Source organism: Stegodyphus dumicola, chromosome 10 (genome assembly GCF_044657685.1).
Source record: "Stegodyphus dumicola isolate Sdum_Otavi_A_Nest chromosome 10, ASM4465768v1".
NCBI classification, from domain to species: Eukaryota; Metazoa; Arthropoda; class Arachnida; order Araneae; family Eresidae; genus Stegodyphus; species Stegodyphus dumicola.
In genome coordinates, this window is record NC_140777.1 from 95,421,787 (window position 1) to 95,447,382 (window position 25,596).

Below are 25,596 nucleotides of genomic sequence, written 5' to 3' on the forward strand. Positions count from 1 at the left end.
ACACTCTTAAACATTTGAACATTACAATTAGGATTATAAAACTAAGTGATCTTCTGTTTAGAAAAGGAGAAAACATTGTCAGGGAAAAAAAAAAAAAGGCATAGAGTAAATTTTCTTTTCATGCTTTGTCACTCTACAGATTATTTAGCTTAAAAAGCTAACAACAATCTTTAGAGTGACAAACTACTTCTTTGATGGTAGGAATCTCTATTGATAATTCTTTGATGCCTTTTGCATCACAAACAGTGGGAGGGAGAAACTTTCAAACACGGTTATAAAAAGACTTGCGTGTTACTAAGATTTCAGTTGCGACAACTTTTCTGCGACACAACCAGTGATTTAACTGAATTTTCTGAATTTTTCCTTTGCTAATTAAATATGGAAAGTGATGATGATTGCGAATCACTTCTAAGCTTCTCTGAGGATCTTTCAAGTACTGATGAATCGGAATCAGAAGATGATTGCCTTACAAGCGTCAGAGGCTGGTGCAAGATTGATGTCGCTGATAATTTACCACCTCCTCCAAGATTTCCTTTCATCGGAGTTCCAGGACTGAAAATCCTCACTGAAGATAAGGCTAATCCCTTATCCTTTTTTAATGCTGTCATGGATGATTCTATTATTCAGCATATAACTACCGAAACAAACAAGTATGCTGAACAATATTTAGAGGAAAGAAGCTACTCCAAGTTCAAGGACTCAGCTGTGGACTGAAACTGAGAACAAAGAAATTCAAGTTTTCCCTGCAATGCTTATGCTGCAAGGAATAATTCACAAACCAGTAGAAAAATGGTTTTGGTTGCAAAGACCTATACTCCATACTCCATTTATAAGCACAATTATGACCAAGAAAAGGTATAATTTCATAATGAAATTCCTTCATTTCGACGACAATTTAACTTATGACGAAACTGAGCATCCAGAGCCAAAGCTTCGAAAAATTTACAGCATTTCAAAAATGCTAACACATAAATTTAAAACTGTGTACACGCCTGAAAGAGACATCAGTATAGGAATCACTGATGGCGTATAAGGGAAGACTTGGCTGGAAGCAATATATCGCTTCAAAACGAGCACGATTCGGTGTTAAGATGTTCCATTTGTGCGAATCATCTAGTGGATATGTTTGGAACTCAATTATCTATACTGACAAAAGAGACTGCATTTGATAAAAAATATGTTAATTATGGCTTATCGACGAAGAGCGTAATGTCACTTATAGATGATTTATTGCAAAAAGGATATTTTTTGACAATTGACAACTTTTATACTTCTCCAGAACTGACAGAACTATTGATTACTGAGAAGACAGATGTATGCGGCACAGTTCGAACTACAAGAAAAGCTTTGCCTCCTGCATTAAAATCTGAAAAGCTGAAGAAAGAAAAAGTACCATTTCAAAAAGGCAAAATGTGTGTTTTAAAATGGATGGACAAAAAAACCAGTCTGCATATTAAGTACTGTGCACAACGCAGAAATGATAGAGACAGTAAAGTAAAATAACTCGTTAAAAAAACCTACTGCAGTAGTAGATTATAACAATTCCATGGGAGGAGTTGATAAGACCGATCAGTGCTTATCGTATTACCCTGTGTATGAGGCATCAACAAAAGAAGTATTACAAAAAAATATTCCGGCATTTGGTGAATCAAGTCATGTGGAATGCTTTCCTTTTATATAAAAAATATGTCTGTGGTGCCAAATTAAATCATTTAGACTTTCGTATTGAAATAATCGAACGTTTAATTGAAGAAAATTGCAGTCCAACAGCTCATCGTCAATCTGGACAAAATTTGCATATGGATGTTTTTTGATTACAGGGTAGACATTTTCCAACTTTTATACCTCGGACAGGTAAGAAATTAAATGCTGTAAGACGATGTCTTGTATGTGCTCAACGTAAAAATGAAAATGGAAAGAGAACAAGACGTGAAACCAGATACCAGTGTGAGGAATGTCATGCAGCATTATGTATAGTGCCATGTTTCAAAATATATCACACTGAACATGAATTTTAAACATCATCTCTATCGTTTAATCTAGGAAACGTGAGCACTTTTCTGTTTTTAGTTATTATAGGTTTGCTTAGATGTTAATATTATATAATGATAATCATAAAATATTGCATATTGTTTAGTATACGTTAGTGCATAATGATGATAAGTATAACATTGTTCAAATAGATTCTTATTTTATTTTGAAATTATACTTCTGTATTGATTTGTCTAGAAACAATAGGTCCTTTCCCAATATGTAAGAATGCATTCTAATTTATGCTCTGAAAATAAAAAAATAAGCATATTTTTATTTAAGTAATCTTCATTGGTTAACATTCATACAATAAGCACGTGGATAAATAATAAAATTTTTTATGTTGCTTACTTATGTCAAGCATTTTCTGATTTTAATAATTATTTTTTATCTGTTTAATTAAATTCAGATTTATTAGATTATGTTAGAGCACAGTAAGGCTATCTGCCTAAGGAAGCGGATGCTTTCGTAAAGTATATTTTTATTTAAGTAACCTTCATTGCTTAACATACATACAATAAGCACGTGGATAAATAATGAAATTTTTTATGTTGTTTACTTATGTCAAGCATTTTCTGATTTTAATAATTATTTTTTATCTGTTTAATTAAATTCAGATTTATTAGATTATGTTAGAGCACAGTAAGGCTATCTGCCTAAGGGAGCGAATACTTTCGTAAAGGATTTTCTAAGGAAAATCCTTTCCTGCCTCATATTCACTTAAAGTTCTCCACGAGGAATTTCTCATCTTAGGCAGATAGCCCTAGTAACAAGATTTGCATACCCCTCCGACATGCAAAGCATATTTCTCAAGAAGAAAAACAGGTCATAACTTTCTGTAACCTTATGAAAGTGTACAGACATTAGGATATTTTGGAAGCAAGACAGATTGAAAAATTAGCAACGCCTTCGCCGGGAATCAAACCACGGACCTCTGAAATACCGGCTAAGTGTGGTAACCACTACACCACGAAGACACGCTAGGAAGCCGGGAGGAATACTTTACAAAAGAAAAAGTCATTAAATTAATAATTTTTTTTTAATCTGAGGAAAATATTACATTTCAGAAGTTTTGAGTTGCAATTCAAATAGTACTAATTTTTTTAATTCAACCATGTTTTCTTTGAAGATAATAATTTTAATTTTTAATTTAATTGGTCTTAAAATTTGCATGGGTTTAATAATACTTTTAATTTTTTTCCAGTTTTACAGTGAAATTTTCAAAACTAAAAACGATTTAACAGCGTGATTAAAGCCGAAACAAATTCTGAGATAAGGGGGAAAATAAGAATGGAGATGTAGAATAGAAAATTCAGCATACTGATCCCCGCTCCCCCACGAAATAGTCCAAAAATTGGGGAAAGCACAATATGTTATATGCTTAGTCTTGTGTTTTTATCAAAGTATTTTAAACTGTGCAAAGCGAATTCACATACAGATAGTAAAAGACTGATTTATATCAAAATGTTTAAATTATAGAAATAAATTTTCATTATACTATCACATTGGAAAGCATTGTACATCTCTTATACATGAACTTAAAACTGATAAATATGGCATATAACGATATATGTGCGTATATATGTATATAAATGTGTGTATTTAAGGATCTGATAATGTGAAAAGAAAAGCAGTTTATTTCTATATTATTAGTTACAAATGCAAATGCTAGAAAATCTGGACACCTGAAATATCTAATATCATTTGGGAAAGAAAAGCTTCATAAAAAATTTAATTGTTACAGTTCCTTTTAAAATCGTATGCTACATTTTAGCTGGTGATTGAAAGTCTGAATAAGTAGAAATTTGTATGTAAATAATACAGTTTATTGTCTGTATGCAGTACATATATATTTTTAGAACAAATAAAAGTTTAAGTTTATTTAAAAAATCTGCGGGCAGTATCTAAGAAATAACGATTGGGTTACATAATGTGATACTTATTTATTTATTTTTTAACTGATGCTGGCTGGTTGAGATTCAGTTTTCAAGAAGAACATAAAACGAGAAATCTTTAAAGTAATATTAAAAAGGTACTTGGTTCAGATTACAAAAAGCAGTAATAACTGCTTATACAATATTTTTTGTTTTCCTCAATATATATTTAGTACGACTATGAAACTACTGTAAAGTATGAAATCTAATTGCAGAATATAATACTTCACTTTCGAATATTTTGATATTCAAGAAACATTTGAAAACACAAAGTCAGGAAAATTTAAAGGAATCAAATAATAACTCTTTGAATCATAAATACTTTTATTCCAAATTAAAAAGTAAAATGATTTAAAGGCACTTAAATTTAGTATTATGGTAACAATGTTGAGATATTGAAAAACCTATTTTTAATAACTTTTTTTACGTAGGTAAATTGAAAAATAAGTTTCCCCTGTCGAATGTGGTCAGAGTTGTGTATGAAAGTCAAAAAATAGAATGAGACATTAAAGATATGACATACCTTTATTTTTCCACATAGGTACCAAGTACATTGAGACATTTGTCATATCGCTTGATAAGCTTCAAAAAGCCTTCCAGGAAAAAATCAGGGCTTTGCATGTGGAAGAAGCGTTGAACGGCTTGTTTCACTTCAGTATTGCTTCCAAAGCGCCTTCCCCCGAGATTTTTCTTCAAAGCCGGAAACAGATGGAAGTCGCTTGGTGCGAGATCAGGACTGTATGGCGGATGGTGTAGACGCTCCCAACCAAGAGTTGCAATATGGTTTTGCGTTGCTCGCTCATGTGAGATTCCAAGTTCTTCCACTACTTCATTGATGGTGATACGCCGGTTCGTCCTAACCATGTCATCCACATTCCTGACATTTGCATCTGTAGTGGCCGTGCGCGTCCATCCAGCTCTCGGTATGTCCTCCACTTGCTGACGTCCATCACTGAATGTGCGACACCATCTCCGCACCATTTGCTTCGACATCACACCTGGCCCATAGACTTCCATGAGGCGGTTATGAATTTCTGTTCCTGATACTCCACATGCCCATTCATAGCGGATAACCGCTCTCACTTCCTCCTTTGACCATGAATTCAAAACAAACCTTCTCTCCATACCTACCGAGGCTCAAATGAGAGGCTTTTCTCCGCTTTGCGCAGGCACTGCAACAGCGCCATCTGCTTGATTTGCAGCGACCTCTACCCAATGGTGTATCGGTGACTTGCGCGTTTTCCTGCTGTGTCGCCTTTAGCCCATAGTCGTTCAACGCTTCTTCCATATGCAAAGCCCTAATTTTTCTTAGAGGACTTTTTGAAGCTTATCAAGCGATATGACAAATGTCTCAACGTACTTGTACGAGAATAATAAAATAAAGGTATGTCATATCTTTAATGTCTCATTCTATTTTTTGACTTTCATACACAACTCTGACCACAGTCGACAGGGGAAACTTATTTTTCAACTTACCCTCGTACATATTTACTCTGACATTTAATTCTCATAATAAAATGACTTTACTGCCCGTGATATGTATGCCTATTAGCTTTAAGATGTATCTCATTACTTTTCCTTCATGTGCCAAATATGTTAGCCGCACACTGACAAACTTATAAAAGTTTCGAAACTTTTCGCTCTCTCCTGTTGGTAATTCTACGATATTTAAAAATTTGCACCAAAATGACTATACTCAAGCAAGTAAAACTACTATTCTATTATTTCTTGTAAGCTGGTGAACATATTTCATAAATCATAATCTTGAATGTATGTATTTCACTGTTACCTTTGTTTTACAATACTTATCAAATAATTGCTGTTAAAAATTTGTTATGCTTTATTCAAAATTACAGAATGGAATAACTGCATGCCAATGATAATTAGTATTTATCAAGCTTGGAGAATACATGATTCAATGGAGAGCAGCATGCCAAACAAAACAGAAGAGAAACACTCCAAAGCGAAACATAAAATTAGCAAAGCAGCAACCTTGGGTTTAGTAAAGAACTCAGTCGATTTTTAAGGCAAGCAGGTGCAGGTCCCACTGTACTGGCAGATTTCTTTGCTTCTGATGAAGAGGGACCTGTTCCTGTTTGTCCTCGAAGTCGATTGCGTTCTTGACTAAATCTACGCCAAATACAAGGTTGTTGCTTTGCTAATTTTATGTCAGATATAGTTAATTATGATTTTACCATGCAATTGTGTTAAAATATTAAAAAAATTAAATTCCAATAAATTCAGTTTATAGGCGCCGGGTGTGCTAAATCATGCGTTTACAACATATTCATGTCTACAATAGCCCTTTTATATTTACAAAATTTATTTTTAATAAGAACATGTAATTAAACTGATATTACAACGCAATTTAATGAGTTTTTAGAAATAAAAACTAAACTAATTCTGAGCTACTTTTGATGAACGATTGAATGTAATGCAAGTAACAACATTATTTTACTGTATATTTGGTGTATAAATAACTTCAGATATTAACTGAATTTCCCTTTTTTCATGACATAAAATGAAACTAATGGTTACAAATAAAATAATAAAAGAAATGTACGCAAAGAAGTTCTAAATTTTATATCTTTAATTATAGTTTCGAAAGCAATAATGTATTTTGGGTAGAAAGTCATTATATTTAAACTTGATGCGTAGACAACGAAATTGCAATTATTTCATTGGATGGTTGGTTAACTGTACAAAGCAAAGTATTCAAAGCCAATTTCCTTAATGGAGTAATGACTTTGCCAAGGGCTTTCTAACAGAAATTGTCTCGTATTTACATGAGGAAAAACACGATGTGTCATGCAATTAGTTATTTCGCTAACATTTGATCTTAGCGAAAGTCGAACTATCTGTTTTCAGTGGTCTTATCCATTTGGCCAGTTGCAAGGTCTTTCTTGGTTGCGAAACAGCGTTGCAAGTAAATTCATGGTAATCATGAACTCCCTGTGTGCAATTTTCGCTCAATCAATCAAGCATTTTCAATTATTAAATATCCATTCATTATATATATCATTTCCTTAGTAAAATTCTCATTTTCTTCTTTACTTACTCAAAAGGAAAGTTAGAAAAGTACATCGTTCGAGAGTCCTCCCCTTTTGAGGTATATTTATCAAATTCCATTAAATTATTTGTCTAATGTGTAGTTAAGAGCTGAAAGTTAAGAATTATGTAGTTAAGAACTTTTTTGACTGAGTCAAATTTTGAAATAAATTTCTGATTTGCTTTGCCGATTTCAGTTGCTTCTGCAGAGTCGTTTCTGCAACGCTAGTACAATATTTCATCAAATACAAGTTTTCCCATTTGGTATTTTTATTCTGACAGAAAATTCACTGTGGGTCGATAAGGTTCAAATTTTTATTTGTGTTTCTAACCATATTATTAGATTTAAAAAGACATGGAGGTGCTTCAAATTTCAAAACGAACAAAAGTGTGGAAATTAAAAGATGCAAAATAAAACACATTAAAAAATCTTTTTAATTACTCAGTTTTCAGAATGTCATTGGACGCCTTGGTTTAAAATGTAGCTAGTGGGTTATCAGGTCAAGGTATTTGGATATGACAAAGCACATGACGGCTGTCCTAAGGGAAGGTATATTTTCGAGGACGACCTGCTCAGCGAAACTAGGTCGTATTCACATTATACAAGCGGAAAGCCAAAAAATGGTCTATATAATAACAACCCACTCTTCTGCACAATAACCTAGCTCGAACTACCAGTATACAGCTGTTTACTTCTCGACCACAAGTGGAGCCCCTACTCCGCAGATCACGTGATTTAACGTAACAGAAAATTTTTTTCATTCTTGATTGTTCGCTTGATTGGATTTGATTATGGCAAAGCACACAAAGGATACATACCTAAGGAAAGGGATGCCTTCATGGAGGACCTTTTAAGTAAAATTAACTCCCATTCATGCTATACAATGGAAAAATCGCTTTCCTTGTTGAATTGAAATTTTAAGCTATAGCTATCCTGGGTAAGGAGACGAAATTAACTAAAAGAATTTACATAAAGTTCAAAATATATACGTTAAAGTATATGTGTTTTAATTATAAGTGTTTAAAAATAATGAGGACAAGGATCCTTTGAAAAGTGTTGTATGATTTTGACTTTAGTATTATATGATTAGAAATGTTGGGATAATTTAAGAATTATTTTTTATTTTTCAATGCATTCTGATAAAACTTGCATATTAAAGATTTTATACATATATATACATATGCATGTATGTGTAAATTTCCACACAGAGCATGATTTCAAGGATCATAGTTTTGAATTTTCAATATAGCAGATTAATAAGAAGAGAAACATGCCAATATAATAGTTAAAATTTGTAAAAAAGTAAACTTTAAATTCGCGTAGATTTTTAAATAAACATTTATCAATTTCAAGAGCGAAGTGGCATAAGTCCTTCTTCTTCAGACGCGAAACAGATTTACTGCAATTTGCCTGCTCAAGATTGCTCTAGAAATCGATAGTGTATTATATCCTTACGTATTTTTCCCACTATCGTTTTAGCTGCAGGCTCCGTAAATTAAAAAATATTCTTGTAACTTTCTCCTTCCTCAATGCGTACAGAGGACGCAGTCCTCTAAATTTTAAATTGGATTCGTCCACTACAGAGAACGCAGTCCTCTAAATTTTAAATTGGATTCGTCCACGTCGTGATTGTTTTCATCTTATTGACAAAAACAAATCCCTGCAAACTACCTGTGAAGGTAACGCCGAACCTTTCCCTTCTAACTCTTGAAATTTATGCCTAATACAAGAACCGACGAATAACAGCGAAGTAAACCCGAACTGACATTCACTCTATGATTTATCTAAGTCAGCTACACATTCCTCTTCTCTAATTATTTACGGATGTCTTGGAGCCTAGGAGTAGCAGCGACAACTTTAAAAACGGGAAAGCATCAGCTTTAACACTGTACAGAGAAAAAAAACATTTCTTATTTAATGTCATATAATTTTATCTAACAAGATTTAAGACACACTTATTTCAAGGCATTTTAATTTAATTCTGAAACTATATTTCCGTTCAAGAATGTGTTTCTAGAATTTATAACAAAAAAAGACGCTTCTTTAGGGAAATGTTTAAAAACAGTTTTAACTTTGAAAATACAGCATCTTAAAACTGAATTTTAGATTTTTTCAGTGCACTAAATTAGGCAAAATTCTTCTCAGTTCTACGTTTATTCGCACGATAGTTTTAGTCTTAATTTTCATTTAAAGTTAGAAATACTTAAAGCATTAATAAAAGAAACTGAAAAAAATTATATTTTGGAAGTTTTCTGTGCGTATGTATGAATTTAGAAAAATTTCAAGTAATTTATCGTTTTTCAGTACATGATTTAAAATCATCATTATAAACTTTTAATATGAACAAGGAATTTTTAATAAATAAAATAATTCAAAAATCTAGATAGTAATATAGTTTATCTGAAAAGAGTTCATTTATGTGCCGGCTTTTCTCTTTAGACATTCTTTTATCATTGCACTGTACTTCATGACACAGTTTTCTTTCCGCAAATCTCTCCAGCGACGGGGTAAGGCATTGAGGGTCTTAATGTAGCAAAGAATATTTTATTTTTATCCTAAAAAAGAATTTATAATAACGATGAATAGGAAGCTGAGAATTAAAGTTAAGATTTTGGTAGGAAAAGAAAAATGCAGAACTTGTAAAAACTGAATGGTATAGAAAAAATTTTAATTTAATATTCTATCATATAAATTCATTCAACGTTCAAAGTTACCATGTAAAGAAACTTTTTTAATTCAAATTTATCTCAAATAGATTTAGTAATAATTCAAGTCAATGTTGTTGGAAAGTATTCATGTTAACGTCATTCAGAAAAGATTATTGATTAGAATATAAATTGAAGTAATTTAAAGATAAAATAAGTAAAATTAGTAGTTTATTAAACTATATGCTAATGTAAAGCATTTTATTTAGTACATAAATTATGTACGTTTTTATTTGTTTAATGCGATGAGTAGAAAATTTTGATGACCCTATCTTTTCTCTGGGCCTAATTATTAGGTCTATTCTTCTTCTTGCTATGTAATACAAATGAGTAATACGTACATAATACAAATGCTACGTAATACAAATGAGTGCTACATAATACAAATGGTGGAATCAAAACGTAATTTTCTATACATTTTTGCGTGAGGAATGACTACAATTTTTATGCAGATTTTGTGAAATATTTTAGTAAAACACGGAGAAATAAAAGTAAATAATTTTCCAAATAAAAAACTAAAAACGCAAAGCAATATCAATTTTAAACACATATTCATAAAGTATGTACGCTGTTTAAAATCTGCTTAGTTACGCAGCCAACACGGCGATAACCACTAAAATCTGGTATACATTCAATTATCTTTCTTGCCATAACGAGAGCCTGCTGGACAAAATTACATGGACACGTCAATACGCCCCGCTGAACGACGGTCATTTGAGTGGGGGCAAAGCAACTTTAAAGACAGCGAAACGTCTGCCGCCTTTAGCATTAATCTGGATACAGAATGGGCAGAAGAAATAATAGAATCTGGTTTCTTTTCAAGACTTAAGAGTTTTTAGTTGAGGGTCTCGGCCACTAGGAAGGTTAACTGACACAGGACCGTTACCTTTACGATTTTTTTTTCCCCCCTTGTGCGTTCTAAAAGCACGAAGAACGGCTGATGCGTTGCACTGGTTGAGGTAAAAGAATTTTACCAGTAACACACGCTCAACTAAAGATGCAGCTAATGACTCTTTCTCTTGTGAATTTCTGTCGTAGCATCTGTTGCACCTGTACAGCAACGTGCGGAGGGGCTCCATCTTGCATGAAAATGATTTCCCCCAGGCACTGTCTTTGCTGAAGCGCCGGAATGACAAAGCTGTTCAAAATGAGGCGATATTTCTCTCCGGTAACAGAACAGGTTTCCGGTCCAGTCGGGGTAATGTTCTCATAGAAGAATGGACCTACGATAAATTCCGCTGCGAACCCACACCAAACACTTACCTTTGGTGAATGTAAGGGAATTGCTGTGACTGCATGTGGTGGTTTGTCATCTCAAATTCGGCAGTTCTGGGTATTCACAGTTAAATTCAGGTAAAAGTGGGCCTCGTCTCCCCACAAGATTTTCCACGGCCAAGCATCATCCACCTCCATTCTGGCAAGAAAGGTGAGAGCAAAAAAAAGTCAATCACTTATCATGATCGGGGGTACAGTAACTCCTGTACATGGCTGATCTTGTACGAATAGAAGTTGATAATCTTTCGTAAAATTTTCCATACCGTACTGTAAGGCATATCCATATTCCGAGCTACTTCACGAGCGCTAGAGGTGGCAGCAATATTGTCTGGTGCTCTGTCGATAATCGCCGTGGCAACTGCTTCGATTGTATCCTGTGGTACAGGTTTTCGTCCTGTGCCTGACTGAACCTTCAGAAAACCTGTTTTCTCAAACGTCACAACCATTGCTTTTAGCCCATTAACTGACACAGGACCATTATCTTTATGCATTTTTTTGTGCATTCTAAAAGCACGAAGAGCGGCTGACGTGTTGCACTGTTTGAGGTAAAAGAATTTTACCAGTAACGCACACTCGACTAAAGAAGGAGACATTGCACATAAACTTTCAATCCGATTGATTCGAAATGTAACACATTGCCTTTTAAAACCCAAGCAGCTGGCATTGTGCGAATGGATGTAACGTGAAATTTGAATAAAGAACTTCTTCTTCTGCTCAGCATACGTGATATTGCAGATCACGAGACTTTATCGGTGTTTGTGTAGATTTTACGCTTTTTTAAAAGTGTTGACTTATTGCACTTGAACTAAATCAGAAAATGTGCATAATAAAAGGTAATTTTATTTCGTATTAATTTGCATTTGTTAACACTCTATTTTCTATTACACAGCGCCAAATATTTCCCTAGCGGTGACTTTTGGAACTAATTTGTTTTTTCGCGGAATCCTTCGTCCCCCGTCTTGTTTAATCTTCCTACAAAATGTGGCATCATTCTCGCAAATAGATCGCGCTACAGAACACTGTGAGCACTGTCAGTTTAACTATGGCCACCCGTTTTATGTATATATATATATGTCACCACAAATAGATAAAAGTAACCAGATCAATAATTAACATAATTGTTCTTCTTTTGAGTCAAATTCGTATTTAGATATATTAGCAAAAAAAAGATCAAGTCACAATGCAAATAAGTAACCAAAATTTCAAATTCAATAATCTACAGCACTGTTCATTAGTACCATATTTAAATTACATATTTGTATAGCATATTATGGATATTTATCTAAACTCCACTGAACATTACTTTTATGTGATGATAAATATTAAATACACATGACTCAAAATATTTAATACTACGGATAATGATAGGACTTAATATTCCTTTCTGAATTTGATGGCACACCATTTTGTGATCATACTTCCCCCATTCTACTATTTCAATAATTATCCTACTTTAAATGAACTTTCATATACTTTTAGGTATGCTTAAATACTGATCTATCATAACCTTTAAGTAAGTTTGTATCACTACAATACTGTTATCTTAAGACAAGCTGATCAAAAGACAGAAAACCAGTTTTCAACAAAATTTGGGTCTGTATTGGACTGAATTCATGAAGCCACATCTGCTTGGAATAACGTGTGATTGGAACTCTAGCTTTCAGGTTTGTTTGGCAAGATTTTTACACAAAATGGCTAGCAACTGGCATTTAGGAATTAGCCACTCTTCACATTCAGCACAAAAGTAATTTTACTTTGATAATAAAATTATGGATTAGTTTGCATCATTGAGCTAAGGAAATTTTCAATTTATGAAACTATAATTATTTAATAATATCACGGACAAATAAAGCTAAAATTAGAATACAATATCAAAAAAAAATTTAACTAAAATATTTAACCCTTTGTTGCATCATGTCCACTCTAGTAGACAAAAGTTTAAGCCTTAACAGATTCCATTCCTGTGTTTATTCATTCTATATTATTAGAACTTTCAACTGTTGATCATACATGGCTGTATAGCATCACTAAGTAAAGCGTTGCTATTTGGAAAATGGCTGCTACTTCCGTTTCCAAGTTAGTACAATTTCTCATAGTAAACATTATATAATATTGCTTACATTTTCTTACACTTGCATTTTTTATTTATAATTAGTAATTTTAGACATTTTATTTTAAATGTCAGTTTGAGAAAATTGTGGAGTGGGTAGATAAAGATCTACCGAAAAGAGTGAATTGAAACCCAAATGTACAGCTTATCAAGCCAAAACACCGCTGGAAATGTTTATGTTTGGCAAGGAATTTCTAGAACATTTGACTCCAATAGGTACAGGTTACAAAATCATAGCAAAATGAATTCAATCACAATCAACGAAAATGGAGGTATTTTGGGGTTTGTTGTGTCAGTTGTAGATTTACCATTTAGAAGATGGTAATGATCACTGCAAACAAGGCAGAAAATTATTTCAAATGTAATGATCGTAAATCGTTGGGAAGAGATTTGTATGCATGTACGTATATGCATGCTGTCCAGTGTAGTGAACAAACTGTAGCAATTATTTAAAACGAAATTTGAATTTTTATTATTATTTTAAAAATTTTTTATTATTATTATTATTATTACTAAGGTTATTTTAAGTAGAAAAAACACAAATATTTTCTTTAACGTCTCTAGATTATTTGTATGCAACAAAGGGTTAATAAGGTTAAATTTAAACAAATAAAAAAGAATCAAACAAAAATGTACCTTTAGTTATGCATGTAAAATAATCATGGTCAAGATCTTTAACATTTTCACCAGCATATCGACGCTTATCAGGATGATGAAGAAGAACTTTTTTCCTATCTGTATAAATCAAGGGAAAAATTATACTAATTACCTAATACTATAAAACACATGTTATTAGTAAAAATGAAAAATATACAAAAAACAAAAATTTTCTCAACACTGAAAATTGGTAAAACTTACAAGCCTTTTTTATATCATTATCTTTAGCTAAAAAACGCTTTTTCTTTAAACCTAATACTGCATAATGATCTTGGTTCTGAAATAAAAAACATTTAAGAATTAATTTAATTGCTTTAAGAAATATGTGATCCATCTATTTGAACATAAGATAAACACATAAAAAAATAATATAATGAAGAAATTCAGACTTCTGAAATTAAATAAATAAAAAACATTTCATTTAAAAATGAAAATAAAAAATGCATTATTCTGTTGTTCTCAAATAAAATACATTTCAGTATTTTCTGATTATCCACATTCTCACAAAAAGTTGCCAACTTATGAGATTTTGTAAATTTAAAAAAAAGTGTTTGGTTCTTTTTTTGGGGGGGAGGGGGCTCACAGGCGCTGTTCTGTTTATAAATAATGCCAAAGCACTTTATACAACCCCATTATGATTAGTTACAACCTACATAAATGCTCTTGGTAGTGGCGGGGAAATATCTATCAGCAAAAATTATTTAAAAAAAAAAGCATGTAAATCCATGTATCAAATGTATAGTTCGAGCTTAGCTTTAATGCATGTAGGTGTGCTTTCCTCTCACTGTGTGCCCAATGTTTTTTCAGCTACTTCTTGCTACCTTCAGGACTTTTTAATGCTTACAATAGGTTAGTACAGTATTATAAAATAGCCTTAGCATGAAACATTTCTACTTCTCACTGATTTAGAGAAATAATCTTTGACAGTACTAAAGGTATTTTAGTATCTGCAATCAAATTTTTTGAAAAAAAGCATCTCTTGAATAATTTTTCCTTCCTTCACAAAGTGGACATACGCTAGCAGTAAAACCTCGTCAGTACCCAGCAAGGTTGATTCATCAACCTGAAGAGAAAATTGGTGGCCATCAAAAGTTTGCATAACAAAGCTTCAACATCTTCCACCATGTCATCAATTCGTCGTCACACTGTATCATTGTTTAATAGAAAATTTTTTATAACACTGGATGCAGCTGGATGGTCTAACACCATTTCTAAAACTTCCTCGACAGACGGCAGTATCAACTCTATGCCCATGGTATGAGCTTTCTCTGACACAGTAATTAATTTTGATATATTATACGGGGCTATCAAACCATCACTGCATTTTTTTGATGAGGCTGCTGGTAATCCTGAGACAGACAGTGTCTTAAAAAACTTGGCTTTGATGTTCAGAAGAAACAACAAATCTTTATTTTGTTTGTCAGGATGAATTTTTTGCAGATAAGTCTCACCATTCTTAGAATTGCATGAGGGAAACCATTGCATAAGTTCGTTTTATTGCTGGTACAAATGCTGTAAATCGGATATCAATTTAATAAAATTTTTGGAGAGTTTCTAAATTAAGTTCGAATGTCAAAGCATGTTCATTATCCCCTACTGCCTGAAACATGCTTGCCACCCTCCCCTGCCGCCCAAAACAAGTTCATCACTCCTCAGCAACCTTTCACTGCCTCCATTGAACCCCCCCCTCCCCAATGCTTTAAAAGAAGATGCTCTGCCAGCAATAAAGAAGCCCCAAATGAAAACAACGGATTTCAGTATCCATGCAAAAATTGAAAGTCCTACCCATTACTGTGCAGGTCTCTGCTATTACATGGAAGCAGTTAATTAATGCTGCTTGAATGATAAAGAATTCTGAAGTTGATAGGAGACTACCAGTTTGATATTAAATTCTTCCCATCAGAAGCTCATTGAAAAATTAATGCTTTCCTCAATGAAAAGGGCATTAAGTACTACACCCATGTCCTGACGCATGACAAAAAAACTCAAAGTTGTCATCAGAAGTATCCCATCACAAACTCCATCTATGAAATTCGGCAATTCCAAGGATGAATAGTAAGGGAAAGAGTCTGTTCTGAATGCATCATTGTGAAAAGCTCCCAAAAACAGAGGCCCGGGAACTGAAGAAACTATTAACACACAAGCTCTCAGAAGTGAAAGCTGTTTTAACTCAGCTTACTGCAGCTCTCGATATGCTTAAAGACATTCAAGTTTCCAATACAGTTAGAATTGCAGCCAAACCAGACAAGATGAACAGACAATCTCCCAATGTGTATACCATAATCAAAATTATACTATGGAATGCTAGTTCTTGACTACAAAAATTCACGAGCTGCACGATTTCATCAGAAAAGAACATGTGGACATTTGTTAATTATGTAAGCCCATGTACTTCCGAAAGAAAACCTTAGAATCTCGAACTACAGTTCATTTCGGTATGACAAATGGCATAGGGACAGTGGCATTTTCATACATGTGAAACGCATTTATGAAGTATGTTTGATAAATTCAGACAATACCAAAGCCTTTGAAATGTACAAGTTAAGCTTCCCAAGTTAGGAAAAATTAATTTTTGTTCCTTATACAAACCACCAAAAATCTCTTGACTGACATCAAACTTGACAGACTGTTACCAGTATCAAAGAATGTGATTGAAATGTTAAGCATATTGGCTGGGGCTATCAGAGCAGCAACAGAAACCAAAGAATAATTCACAATTACATGGAAAACCAGAAAGATACATCCCTCACTAACAACAATTACCTGGATGGTAATCTACCCACAAACATTAGAAATGTAATAACATAGTGTAACAAGTTCAGAAAACAATACAGTAAAAACTGGAACTCTGCCCTTAAAACAGATATAGACTCACAAGACAAATTAAATCACTTATCAGTGAACACAGGTGTTTACATTCCTATATTAGAATGGTGCTGAAATCAAAAGAGTAGTTTCGATTCGAGATAACTTTAATAAATTGAGCTACTCTCAGTATATTCAAAACCAAACTGTAAACACACAACAAGGAAATATCCATACATAAACATCTAGTAATAATAACACAGTTAAGTTTTAAAATAAGTATTCGAACAGTTACAGGTCAGCTACATTCTAGCAACCAAATTCTAGCGAAGACAAATCCCAAGTGTGTTGCCAACGCAGGGCAACGAAAAAGTGTAAATTAATTCGAGAACCATGGAAGTAAAGAACAATACATTATGAAACACAAAAATTAATTACTTCATCTGGATGATGGTTCTATTTAGAATTTTGCAAGTAATCTCAAATGAGACTTCTACAACTTTTGATCAATCAGATCAATGAACAGCTTAGTGTACACTGACCAGGAGAAATAATTTTTTTTATTTCTAAAAATTATCCATTAAAAAAGCACTAAGAACACTTTACACCAATTAGAATTTATGATATTAATTCTAAAATGATATTAATACGGTACAAAGTCCGTAATCTGGACGTCCATTATCCGGAATGATCTACAATCCGGACCTCAAAGCAAAAAAAAATTGTTTTTGTATGCTTTACGCATTCGTGTGATGTGTTTACGCATGCACGTAACGCATTACGCTCGTGCGTAAACGTCTATGTTGTGCCCCTATGCTCAATTTCTTGAACAATTGACCATTCAAGACATTTTGAAATTTTTTAGCATAAAATCTGCTGTTTCCAGTTATTGGATTTTTGTAAAGAAATGTGGAGAAGTGGTAATAAATGAAGATGATATAACAGAAGTTTCTCATTGCGACAACAATGCCCCAATCATCAATCAATTAACAGGGGGTGAAATCTGTAGTATGGTTCTAAATCCCGAAAATACCGCTTCCGATAGTGAAGAAAGTGACAGAGAGGTTATTGAAAATGAAAAAATTTTGATTGACAAGTTAGTTGGTATTCTCGACACATTACAGGATTTGAACAGTGGAACTTTGTAACTGAACAAGAAATGATGAATGTTTATAGAATTAAAGAGAAAGTATTAGCACAAAAAATGAAGCAACTTAACAAACTTACATTGAAAGAAATGTTTAATAAAGTAAACAAATAAATATTAAGCTCCTTTTTTTGTGTGTGTGTGTGTGTAAATTTTGATACCCTTTAGATCATAATTGCTCTTTATTTCATAAATTACGGTTTCATATTTTTAATTGTTTAATTTCTACATGCCATCTTACCAGATTTAAATTGATGATCTATAATCCGGAAAAACCCCTAATCCGGAATCAGCGAAGTCCCGACGAGTCCGGATTACAGACTTTGTACTGTATACACCTATCCCTCGATTTACATGGTACTTGTTTTAGACGATTCTTTTTTACATGGTTTAAAAATTAAGGGATTTCAAAAACTTGGTAAAAATACATATTCAGTTGCATGTATGCAATACATATATTTGAAGTCGTTTTTGAATCTCATTCCTTTGGTAATATTGATGGCAACAAGGATGGGGTTTCCCTGTGTTGTAAAAGATGAATCCCCATGGTACGTAAACTGAGCAAAAAAAAAAAAAAAGTGGGGCAGTTCTATATCTCCCACTCTACTGGGCTGATTCACAAAATTCAACCTGCGTTTTTCATGTCTTGAAAGTGCAACTTAGGATATGTATTAGATTTATATATAGCAATGTTCTAATATACGTATTTTGACACAAAATCAGACTTTTTCTGAAATGACATGCTATTTTTTTTCCATATTTCCATTCTACGACTCAGATTACACCAAACTACCAACTTTATTTTTTAAATTTGTGTTTTGAAATAATTTTTATAAATTTTTCAAAAAAATTTTGAATTATAATCTATAAAATTTTTACCATCATCTTAAACTAGACGTATTTCTAAGCATACCTATAAAAATTACCATTTTTTTAATTCAAAATTTCTAAAGATACACATTAATTTATATATTGGCTTGTTTTGAAATTTGGCATATTTGTTGCAAAGTGGTAATACATGAAATGTGGTTTAGATACTCTGTTAAAATTAATTGAAAGTAGGAATGATGTAACTTTTTTTCCGCTCATGCACAATGTAAAATGGTAGGAACAAAGTGCCTTTTTTTCCACTCCAGCATAATGGAAGGGAAAGGAAAATAGGTTGCCATATATTAAAAAGTTTGCCAAGTGAATTATTCTTGGCTCAAACTGAAAAAATTGTGGCAAGATAAATTTCTGAATTTCTCCATAAATTTCACACCAAATTTTACAAAATTTAATATCTACGCATAATTTGAGTCATAGAATCGAAATATAGAAAAAATTCGTAGCAAAGCTTGCATCATTTTTAGTTATATATCTGAATGTTTACTGGTAAGTTTTCAACATTTATATTTTTTGTAGCATTTTTATAATTTACATAATTTTTTTAAGGTTTTATAATGCCAAAAGATTTGACAAGAAATCAAATAAAAAGTCATTTCTTTAGAAACAAAAATTAAAATATTAGATCGTCCACATAATAGAGAAAGGGTAACAGATGTTGCTAAATTTTACCCCATGAATGAAGCCACTATAAGGTCAATTAGAAAAAATGAAGACTCTATTAGAAAAAGCATAGCAGCTGGAACTTGCAGCAGTAGTGTTGTAGAAGTAATGAGAAATTGTATACCCGTATGTATTCGTTACTCGGTGAACCAGTACTCGTTACTATTGGTAAAATCGATTGGTATCCGTATCCTGAGCTTATTTTATCGGTATATGGCCCTAGGGATCGGTATACGGCCCTATGCGATAGGGAGTTTTGCGTCGTATTTTTGGTTAGGAATAATTCACCTCCTTTTGTGGTGTCACAAAAGTCAGAAGTCAGAAACGCCTAGGGAAGGCTGTCAGGAAAATAGGAAAAATAAAATAAAAAATAAATAAATAAATAAATAAAATATTACAATAATAACATTAATTAGTAATTAAAATAATAAAAAATTACTTATTAAAAAAACTTAATAATTAAAATAATAAAAAATAGTGATTAAAATAATGAATAATTAAAGTAACATAATAATTAGCAACTGAAATATAAAATACTTATAAGTAAAATTTAACAAAAAAGTAAAGACAAATAAAAATTAAAATAATTCTTAAATTTATGATGAATATTTAAATTATAAAGTAAAATACCAGACCTTGTCTTATTAGCTTAGTACCTTTTCGTCCTTTCTCATTTCATCCCAGCTCCAAAAAGTGTCATTTCGTTCGCTGCCTTCCCCCACCAATTTCCTCTTTCCCGTTTTATTCGCTGTTTGAAAAATAGGTGTTTACTTTACGATAAGACGAACGTCTGTTTACTTTAATTAAAATGGTTTAGAAGAGATGACTGTTTCTACTTAGATTTTGATTTCTAATACTATTTATTATTTTATGCAGACGAATTATGCTGAGCAGAAGAATGAATATCAGACGTGTTCAGAAGGTGTTGTATCTGAATATAATAACATTCTTGTTATATAGTATCAATTTTTTTTAATTTCAAACATTTCTAAAGCAACAGAACCACGGTATCACTATTTTGGCACACACACACACCAAAAACATGTATAATTAATGTTACATTCTTTATTAAAAGTAATGGGTCCTCTTTAAATTAATCATCAAATGAAACAAATTATACAATATTTTTATTACAATACAGTTATTTAAATATACTGAAGCTGTGAAGTATAAGACAGCTATTTTAAGTTTATAGCTTAAAAATCTCATAAAATTGTAATTTGTCAATGGAGTAATAATGATGAAAGAGAATGCCCGTTTTGTATAACTAATATAACTAAGTATAAATATTTATTTCCGGTAATTTAGTTTCTATAACCCCGTTTCCCAGTTACTGACTTTTGTACCTATAACTATTTGTTCAGTATTACAGATTAAGCAACAAATCGCTAATTTGAAAACGAAGATTGTAGTTAACTAATTTGGAGTCTATAACTGTTGTAGATACGACAGTAAATGTATACCATTTTGTCCATTCATCAACTTATTTCTACCTAAATAATCTCTCAAAAATTTAAACACAATCAAACAAGTTTATTCTACCAAAATAATAATGTTTTACAGCTGTTGCCACTCAAGCAAAACTAAAAGGAAATTAATATTACAGTGGTTGAATGTATATGAACTATGCTATACTTAACATACTCCCACCATCAAACCAAATATTTAATTAATGTAAAATCTAACCTAAAATTCCATTTTGAAGTTCACTTAAAAGTCTATTTTAAAGATAAAGTCCTTGAAATTAGAAGGCACTTTTATATAATGAAAAATTAATTTGATATTTTCTGGCACTTCTGCTTCTTAGAGAGTAGAAATTTCTTTCAAATCCATGAAGTGTGGCATTTCAAGTGTTTAGGAGGAACACTGTCTGAGACTGGCCAATGTAAATGTAATATCATCCAATGCAAAGAGTTTCATGAAGTTTATAGCACTGGAACCACAGAATATCAGGCCATAACTGAACTTGAAAATGATATATTTTTGGCATGTACTTGGTATTTTGTTACAGTATGATAATCTGCTGCTGCTACTTCACATTCAAGCAAAAAGCAGTTTTTCCTATGCTTTTTAATAATATTTTAATACATTAATCATTGCCTGGATTAAAAAAACTGAATTATGATGTACAGCTACAAAAGGCAATGGAGAGGTTACATTTACTGCTTTGCTGCATGATCCTTTTACAGACCTAATACACCACTTCAATGGCAAAAAAGATCTTTTTAATATCTTAAATGAACTGACTACTCTTTGCTTCTAAAATTTTTAGATTCATTCATTCATACCTTTAACTGCTTTGTTGCATGATCTTTTTATAGTCTTAATACACTGCTTCAATGGCAAAAAAGATCCTTTTAATATCTTTGCTTCTAAAATTTTTAGATTCATTCATATCTTTAAAACTGCTTTGTTGCATAATCTTTTTACAGTCCTATTACACAACTTCAATGGCAAAAACAATCTTTTTAATATCTTCAGGGGTGTTTGTGGGACCCCAAAAAATCCCCTGAAATTTTACGGACTTACTACCAACATTTTGGAGTTTCAAGAAGGGGCAAGAGAGAAATGAAAAATTACAATTATGAAGTATTGAATGACCTAATTATAAAAGTTCAATGAATTACTTTTTTTGCAAAATTAATAACCATAAATTTTCAAACATATAAACTACTACATTTTATGTAAATATTTTAAATTACCTGAATTAATTCTTTAAAAAAAAATTATCTAATTTCTGCTACTTTTTTTTATTTTCTGATGTTTGTGGGCTTGTCTTTCTTTTGTGGTGAACTTCATAATTGCAGGAAGGTTGACTTTTATTTTCCTCATTTACAGTTGAAGAAATTTCCTCGAGAACTGCCCATGCAGAGGTAGAAACAGTTTGCTTTTCTGCTAATGTAGAAGGTTTTTCAGAGACTTTTATAGGTCACTCATCTGAAATACATGTTTTTAAGTCCTCTTGATATGTTTTCCAACTTCTGTTCATATTCAGTAAGAGATCTTTGTGAATTGGATCAGTCATTGGATTTTTTTAGCCATATTTTTCACATGAGGTTTCTTTAGAAGCCATTAAATCATATTTAATAGTCTGCACTGCATCTAGGGAATCAATCTTAAGAGAGGTTCTATAGTCAGTGACAAGTGTATCCATTAAGTTGAATGCACTTTCCACTAATGGGCCATGGAAGCAGCTAAGGCAGGCTTTGACCAATTTAGCCAATGTAGGATACTTATAATCATTTGTGAAATCATCTTTTAAATTAAAAACTTTAGACCAATATTTATCAATTGTACACTTGACTTGATTTCCACTTTCATCAGATGTGTAGAGCATTTCTTTGGTGATATCAATATCACTCTGGTATAACCTTATTTCAGCTTCTACTTTTGACTTTTCATTATCACTAAAAATATGGGACATAAAAGATGATAATTTTTCAAAAGCTAATATTGTACTGGTTTTACCTCTTAGCTCTGGATCTAATGCTTTAAAACTAATTAGATATGAATTTTTAAGGGGTAATTTCTGTTTCATATGCTGTGCTGTATTAGTATAAGCTTTCATCAGAGAAATTTGGAATTCTTTTGCTATTGGATGATTTTTTGATAATTTCTTCAGGAGAGTGGAAGCTTCTGCACCAGTAAATATTACTTTGCTAGGTAGATGGAATTCTGAATTTGTGACATCCACCTTTAATAAATCATTATAAGATGTGCACTCTATATTTTCTGGCTTCATAAAAAAAGAGAAAAATTTTGCCATCAATTTATAAATACTGGAATGTACTGGAATAGCAAATGAAGCATTGCTTTTTTTGCTTCAAATAATTTAATATATGTGTTGAACTCTGGTAATACTGCTGAATATAATGCCATATGCAATAAAGTTTTGTTTTGTATAACAAATAACCCATTTAGTATTCTTTTTTCTCGAGCTAAAGCATCCTTTGTGAGTTGTTGGGAATGCAAGCAAGAATACACCCCTTCAACAAATTTTTTCTGAGCTGCAGAAATTGTATACAGTATTTTTGCAGAAATTGTATTTTATTGTATACAGTTTCAACATAAGAAAAATAATCCCCTTTATCAGTTTTATCCAAGTAGTGAAAATAAAATGCAATAAGAGCATCCCACAGATCTTTGATTCTTTCTAAAACACATAAAATGTACACCCACCTATGGTCTGGTCTCTTCAAGGGCTTAAGTTTTTTAATGGCAAGGGATTCACAGATTTTGAAAAAACTTTCTCTTTTACTGCAGCTTTTCATATCAAAATAGATGTCATCAAACAAATCTTCTAAGTATCTATCAAAACATGAAGCAAATTTTTTTGCACAGTTATTAGCTGTGTGACATGTGTCACCATCAATATCTAACAAGTGGGGTGCTTTGTTTGATCGTAGTCTGGTTTCAACACCCTTTTCTTTTCCACGCATAGTGTTACATGAGTCCGTTAATACACTAATTAAGTTTGCCCATGAATATTATTATCTTCAATAGTATTAAAAACTGCTTTAAAAACAGCTTCTGAATTGCAAGATTCCATCTTTAGAGATGCAAAATGATGAACTACAACTTCATTTTGATTGTTGTCATAAAACTGCACCAATATTGCCAGTATACTTTCTTGAGCATTGCTAGTACTTTAATCCAAATTTAGAGAAAATGGAGTCCCCTTTAAAGTTTTAATGATATTTTCCTTAATAGTTTTTGCGAGCCCATATTTCATCTTATAACATGCAGTAGTCCTAGACATTTCCAACGAGTTTAGTGCCGTCTGATCGTGGCTCAACTGTTTGCAGAGCTCAATTAAATTGGGAGCTACATTGAAAGAAAGAGAATTCTCGGCGATAAACAAAGTTATTAATACCTCTTGGCGTGCTTTTCTTGTTACTATATCCAATGGCCGTGCATCAGTCTCCAGTAAGTCATCAGTATTTTTTGAATTAGCATAATTAACTAAAGTCATTGAATGTCTAATGCACTTTGAATATTTTATGTGCGTCACAGTTTTAGAATGATTTGTGAAAGCCTTGAATCCTTCCCCACCATACTTCAGCAGTGAGTTACAAAAAACACAATATGCTTGTCCAGCAACATTTATTTTCTTGCACCATGTGCCGATGGTACCCCATTACCATCTCTCCGTTCAATCCAATTCCACCTAAATGCATTCCGGACACCTTCTTCTAATTGTATAATATCACTATTTATATCGAGAAATTTCATAGTGAAATTCTCTTGCGTACATAAATAAAAAAATATTTCAATAAACGAAACAAAAAATTTACACGTGCATCAATAAATGAAACGAAAATTTTACACAGCGGAGGAAAAAATTTGAGAAACGATCAATGACAAATAGCTAATACGGCGAAAAATCCCCCTTCTCTACTTATTGGCGCCACGCCAGGAGAGATAAAACCTTTGAACCCAGAGTCACATGATCACACATCTGGTCGAACGAAGTCTCTCCCTTTTTTTTCTGCCGCGCCTACTTGCCGAAAAGAATCCAGAAGAGAATGTCCGAGAACCGGGGGGATGAGTCATAACTCGCAATAAGGAAAGAACAAAAAAGAAGTTTTTTCCCCCTTTTCACGCATTTTCACTGCCTTTGGAGAAAGAAAGGAAAAGTTTTCACCACACACACTGACCTTGCATTTTCTGCTTTCAAAGCAAACAAAATAAATAATTCATTATTATTCCTACTTCCTTTTGAACGACGATCCCCGGAATTTCCGGGGATCGAAGTTCAAAATCCACGGAATTCTGCGGTTTCCCCAGAGCACAAACACCCCTGTCAAATGCAACCATTCATGCTTTTTAGAGGATTTTACATGTCGTGGTCTTAAAAAGGTGATGTTCACTACCAATGTTTGTTTATGTTCTCAAAAATACATATCTCTTAGAAAGTGACCTCTTAGAGATGTCGTAATTAGATGATTTGCTATAATTATATTCTAATAGCTAACGGAATTAATGTAATTTAATATCAATAACTTGAAGAAGCAAGTTTAAATACGGTGCAACAAAAATACAGAAGTATTTTAAATGACGAAAATATGTCAAATTTTAAAAAGAATTAATTTTGGACAAATTATGAAATCTAACTTTTAATGTTGTCTTCTGGTTTCTATATTTACAGCTGGCAAAGTTTTATACTCGTTATGAAAAAATAAAAATACAAGAAGTTTGAGTCCCGTAGACAGAGATTGACCAGGAAATTTAATTTCAAAATTTGCAGTGTTTGATGCCATTAGTAACTTGCCTTCGGGTATCGCTTAATTAAGTTAGAATAATTCGTGGAAATAAGTTTAAATGAAGTGCAGCAA

At 32.4% G+C, this 25,596-nt stretch overlaps 1 protein-coding gene across 2 annotated transcripts in view; it reads right to left on the minus strand.

Annotated features, from left to right (window-relative positions):
• LOC118204233 (dnaJ homolog subfamily C member 2) overlaps positions 1-25,596 on the minus strand; it is a 183,664-nt gene that overhangs the window by 148,629 nt on the left and 9,439 nt on the right. For both annotated transcript variants that reach the window (XM_085825279.1, XM_085825278.1), the window contains exons 3-4: positions 13,963-14,038; positions 13,741-13,839 (exon numbers count right to left, since the gene is read on the minus strand). In XM_085825279.1, the coding sequence (XP_085681405.1) occupies positions 13,741-13,839; positions 13,963-14,038 (175 nt within the window). The remainder of the gene's footprint in view (positions 1-13,740; positions 13,840-13,962; positions 14,039-25,596) is intronic.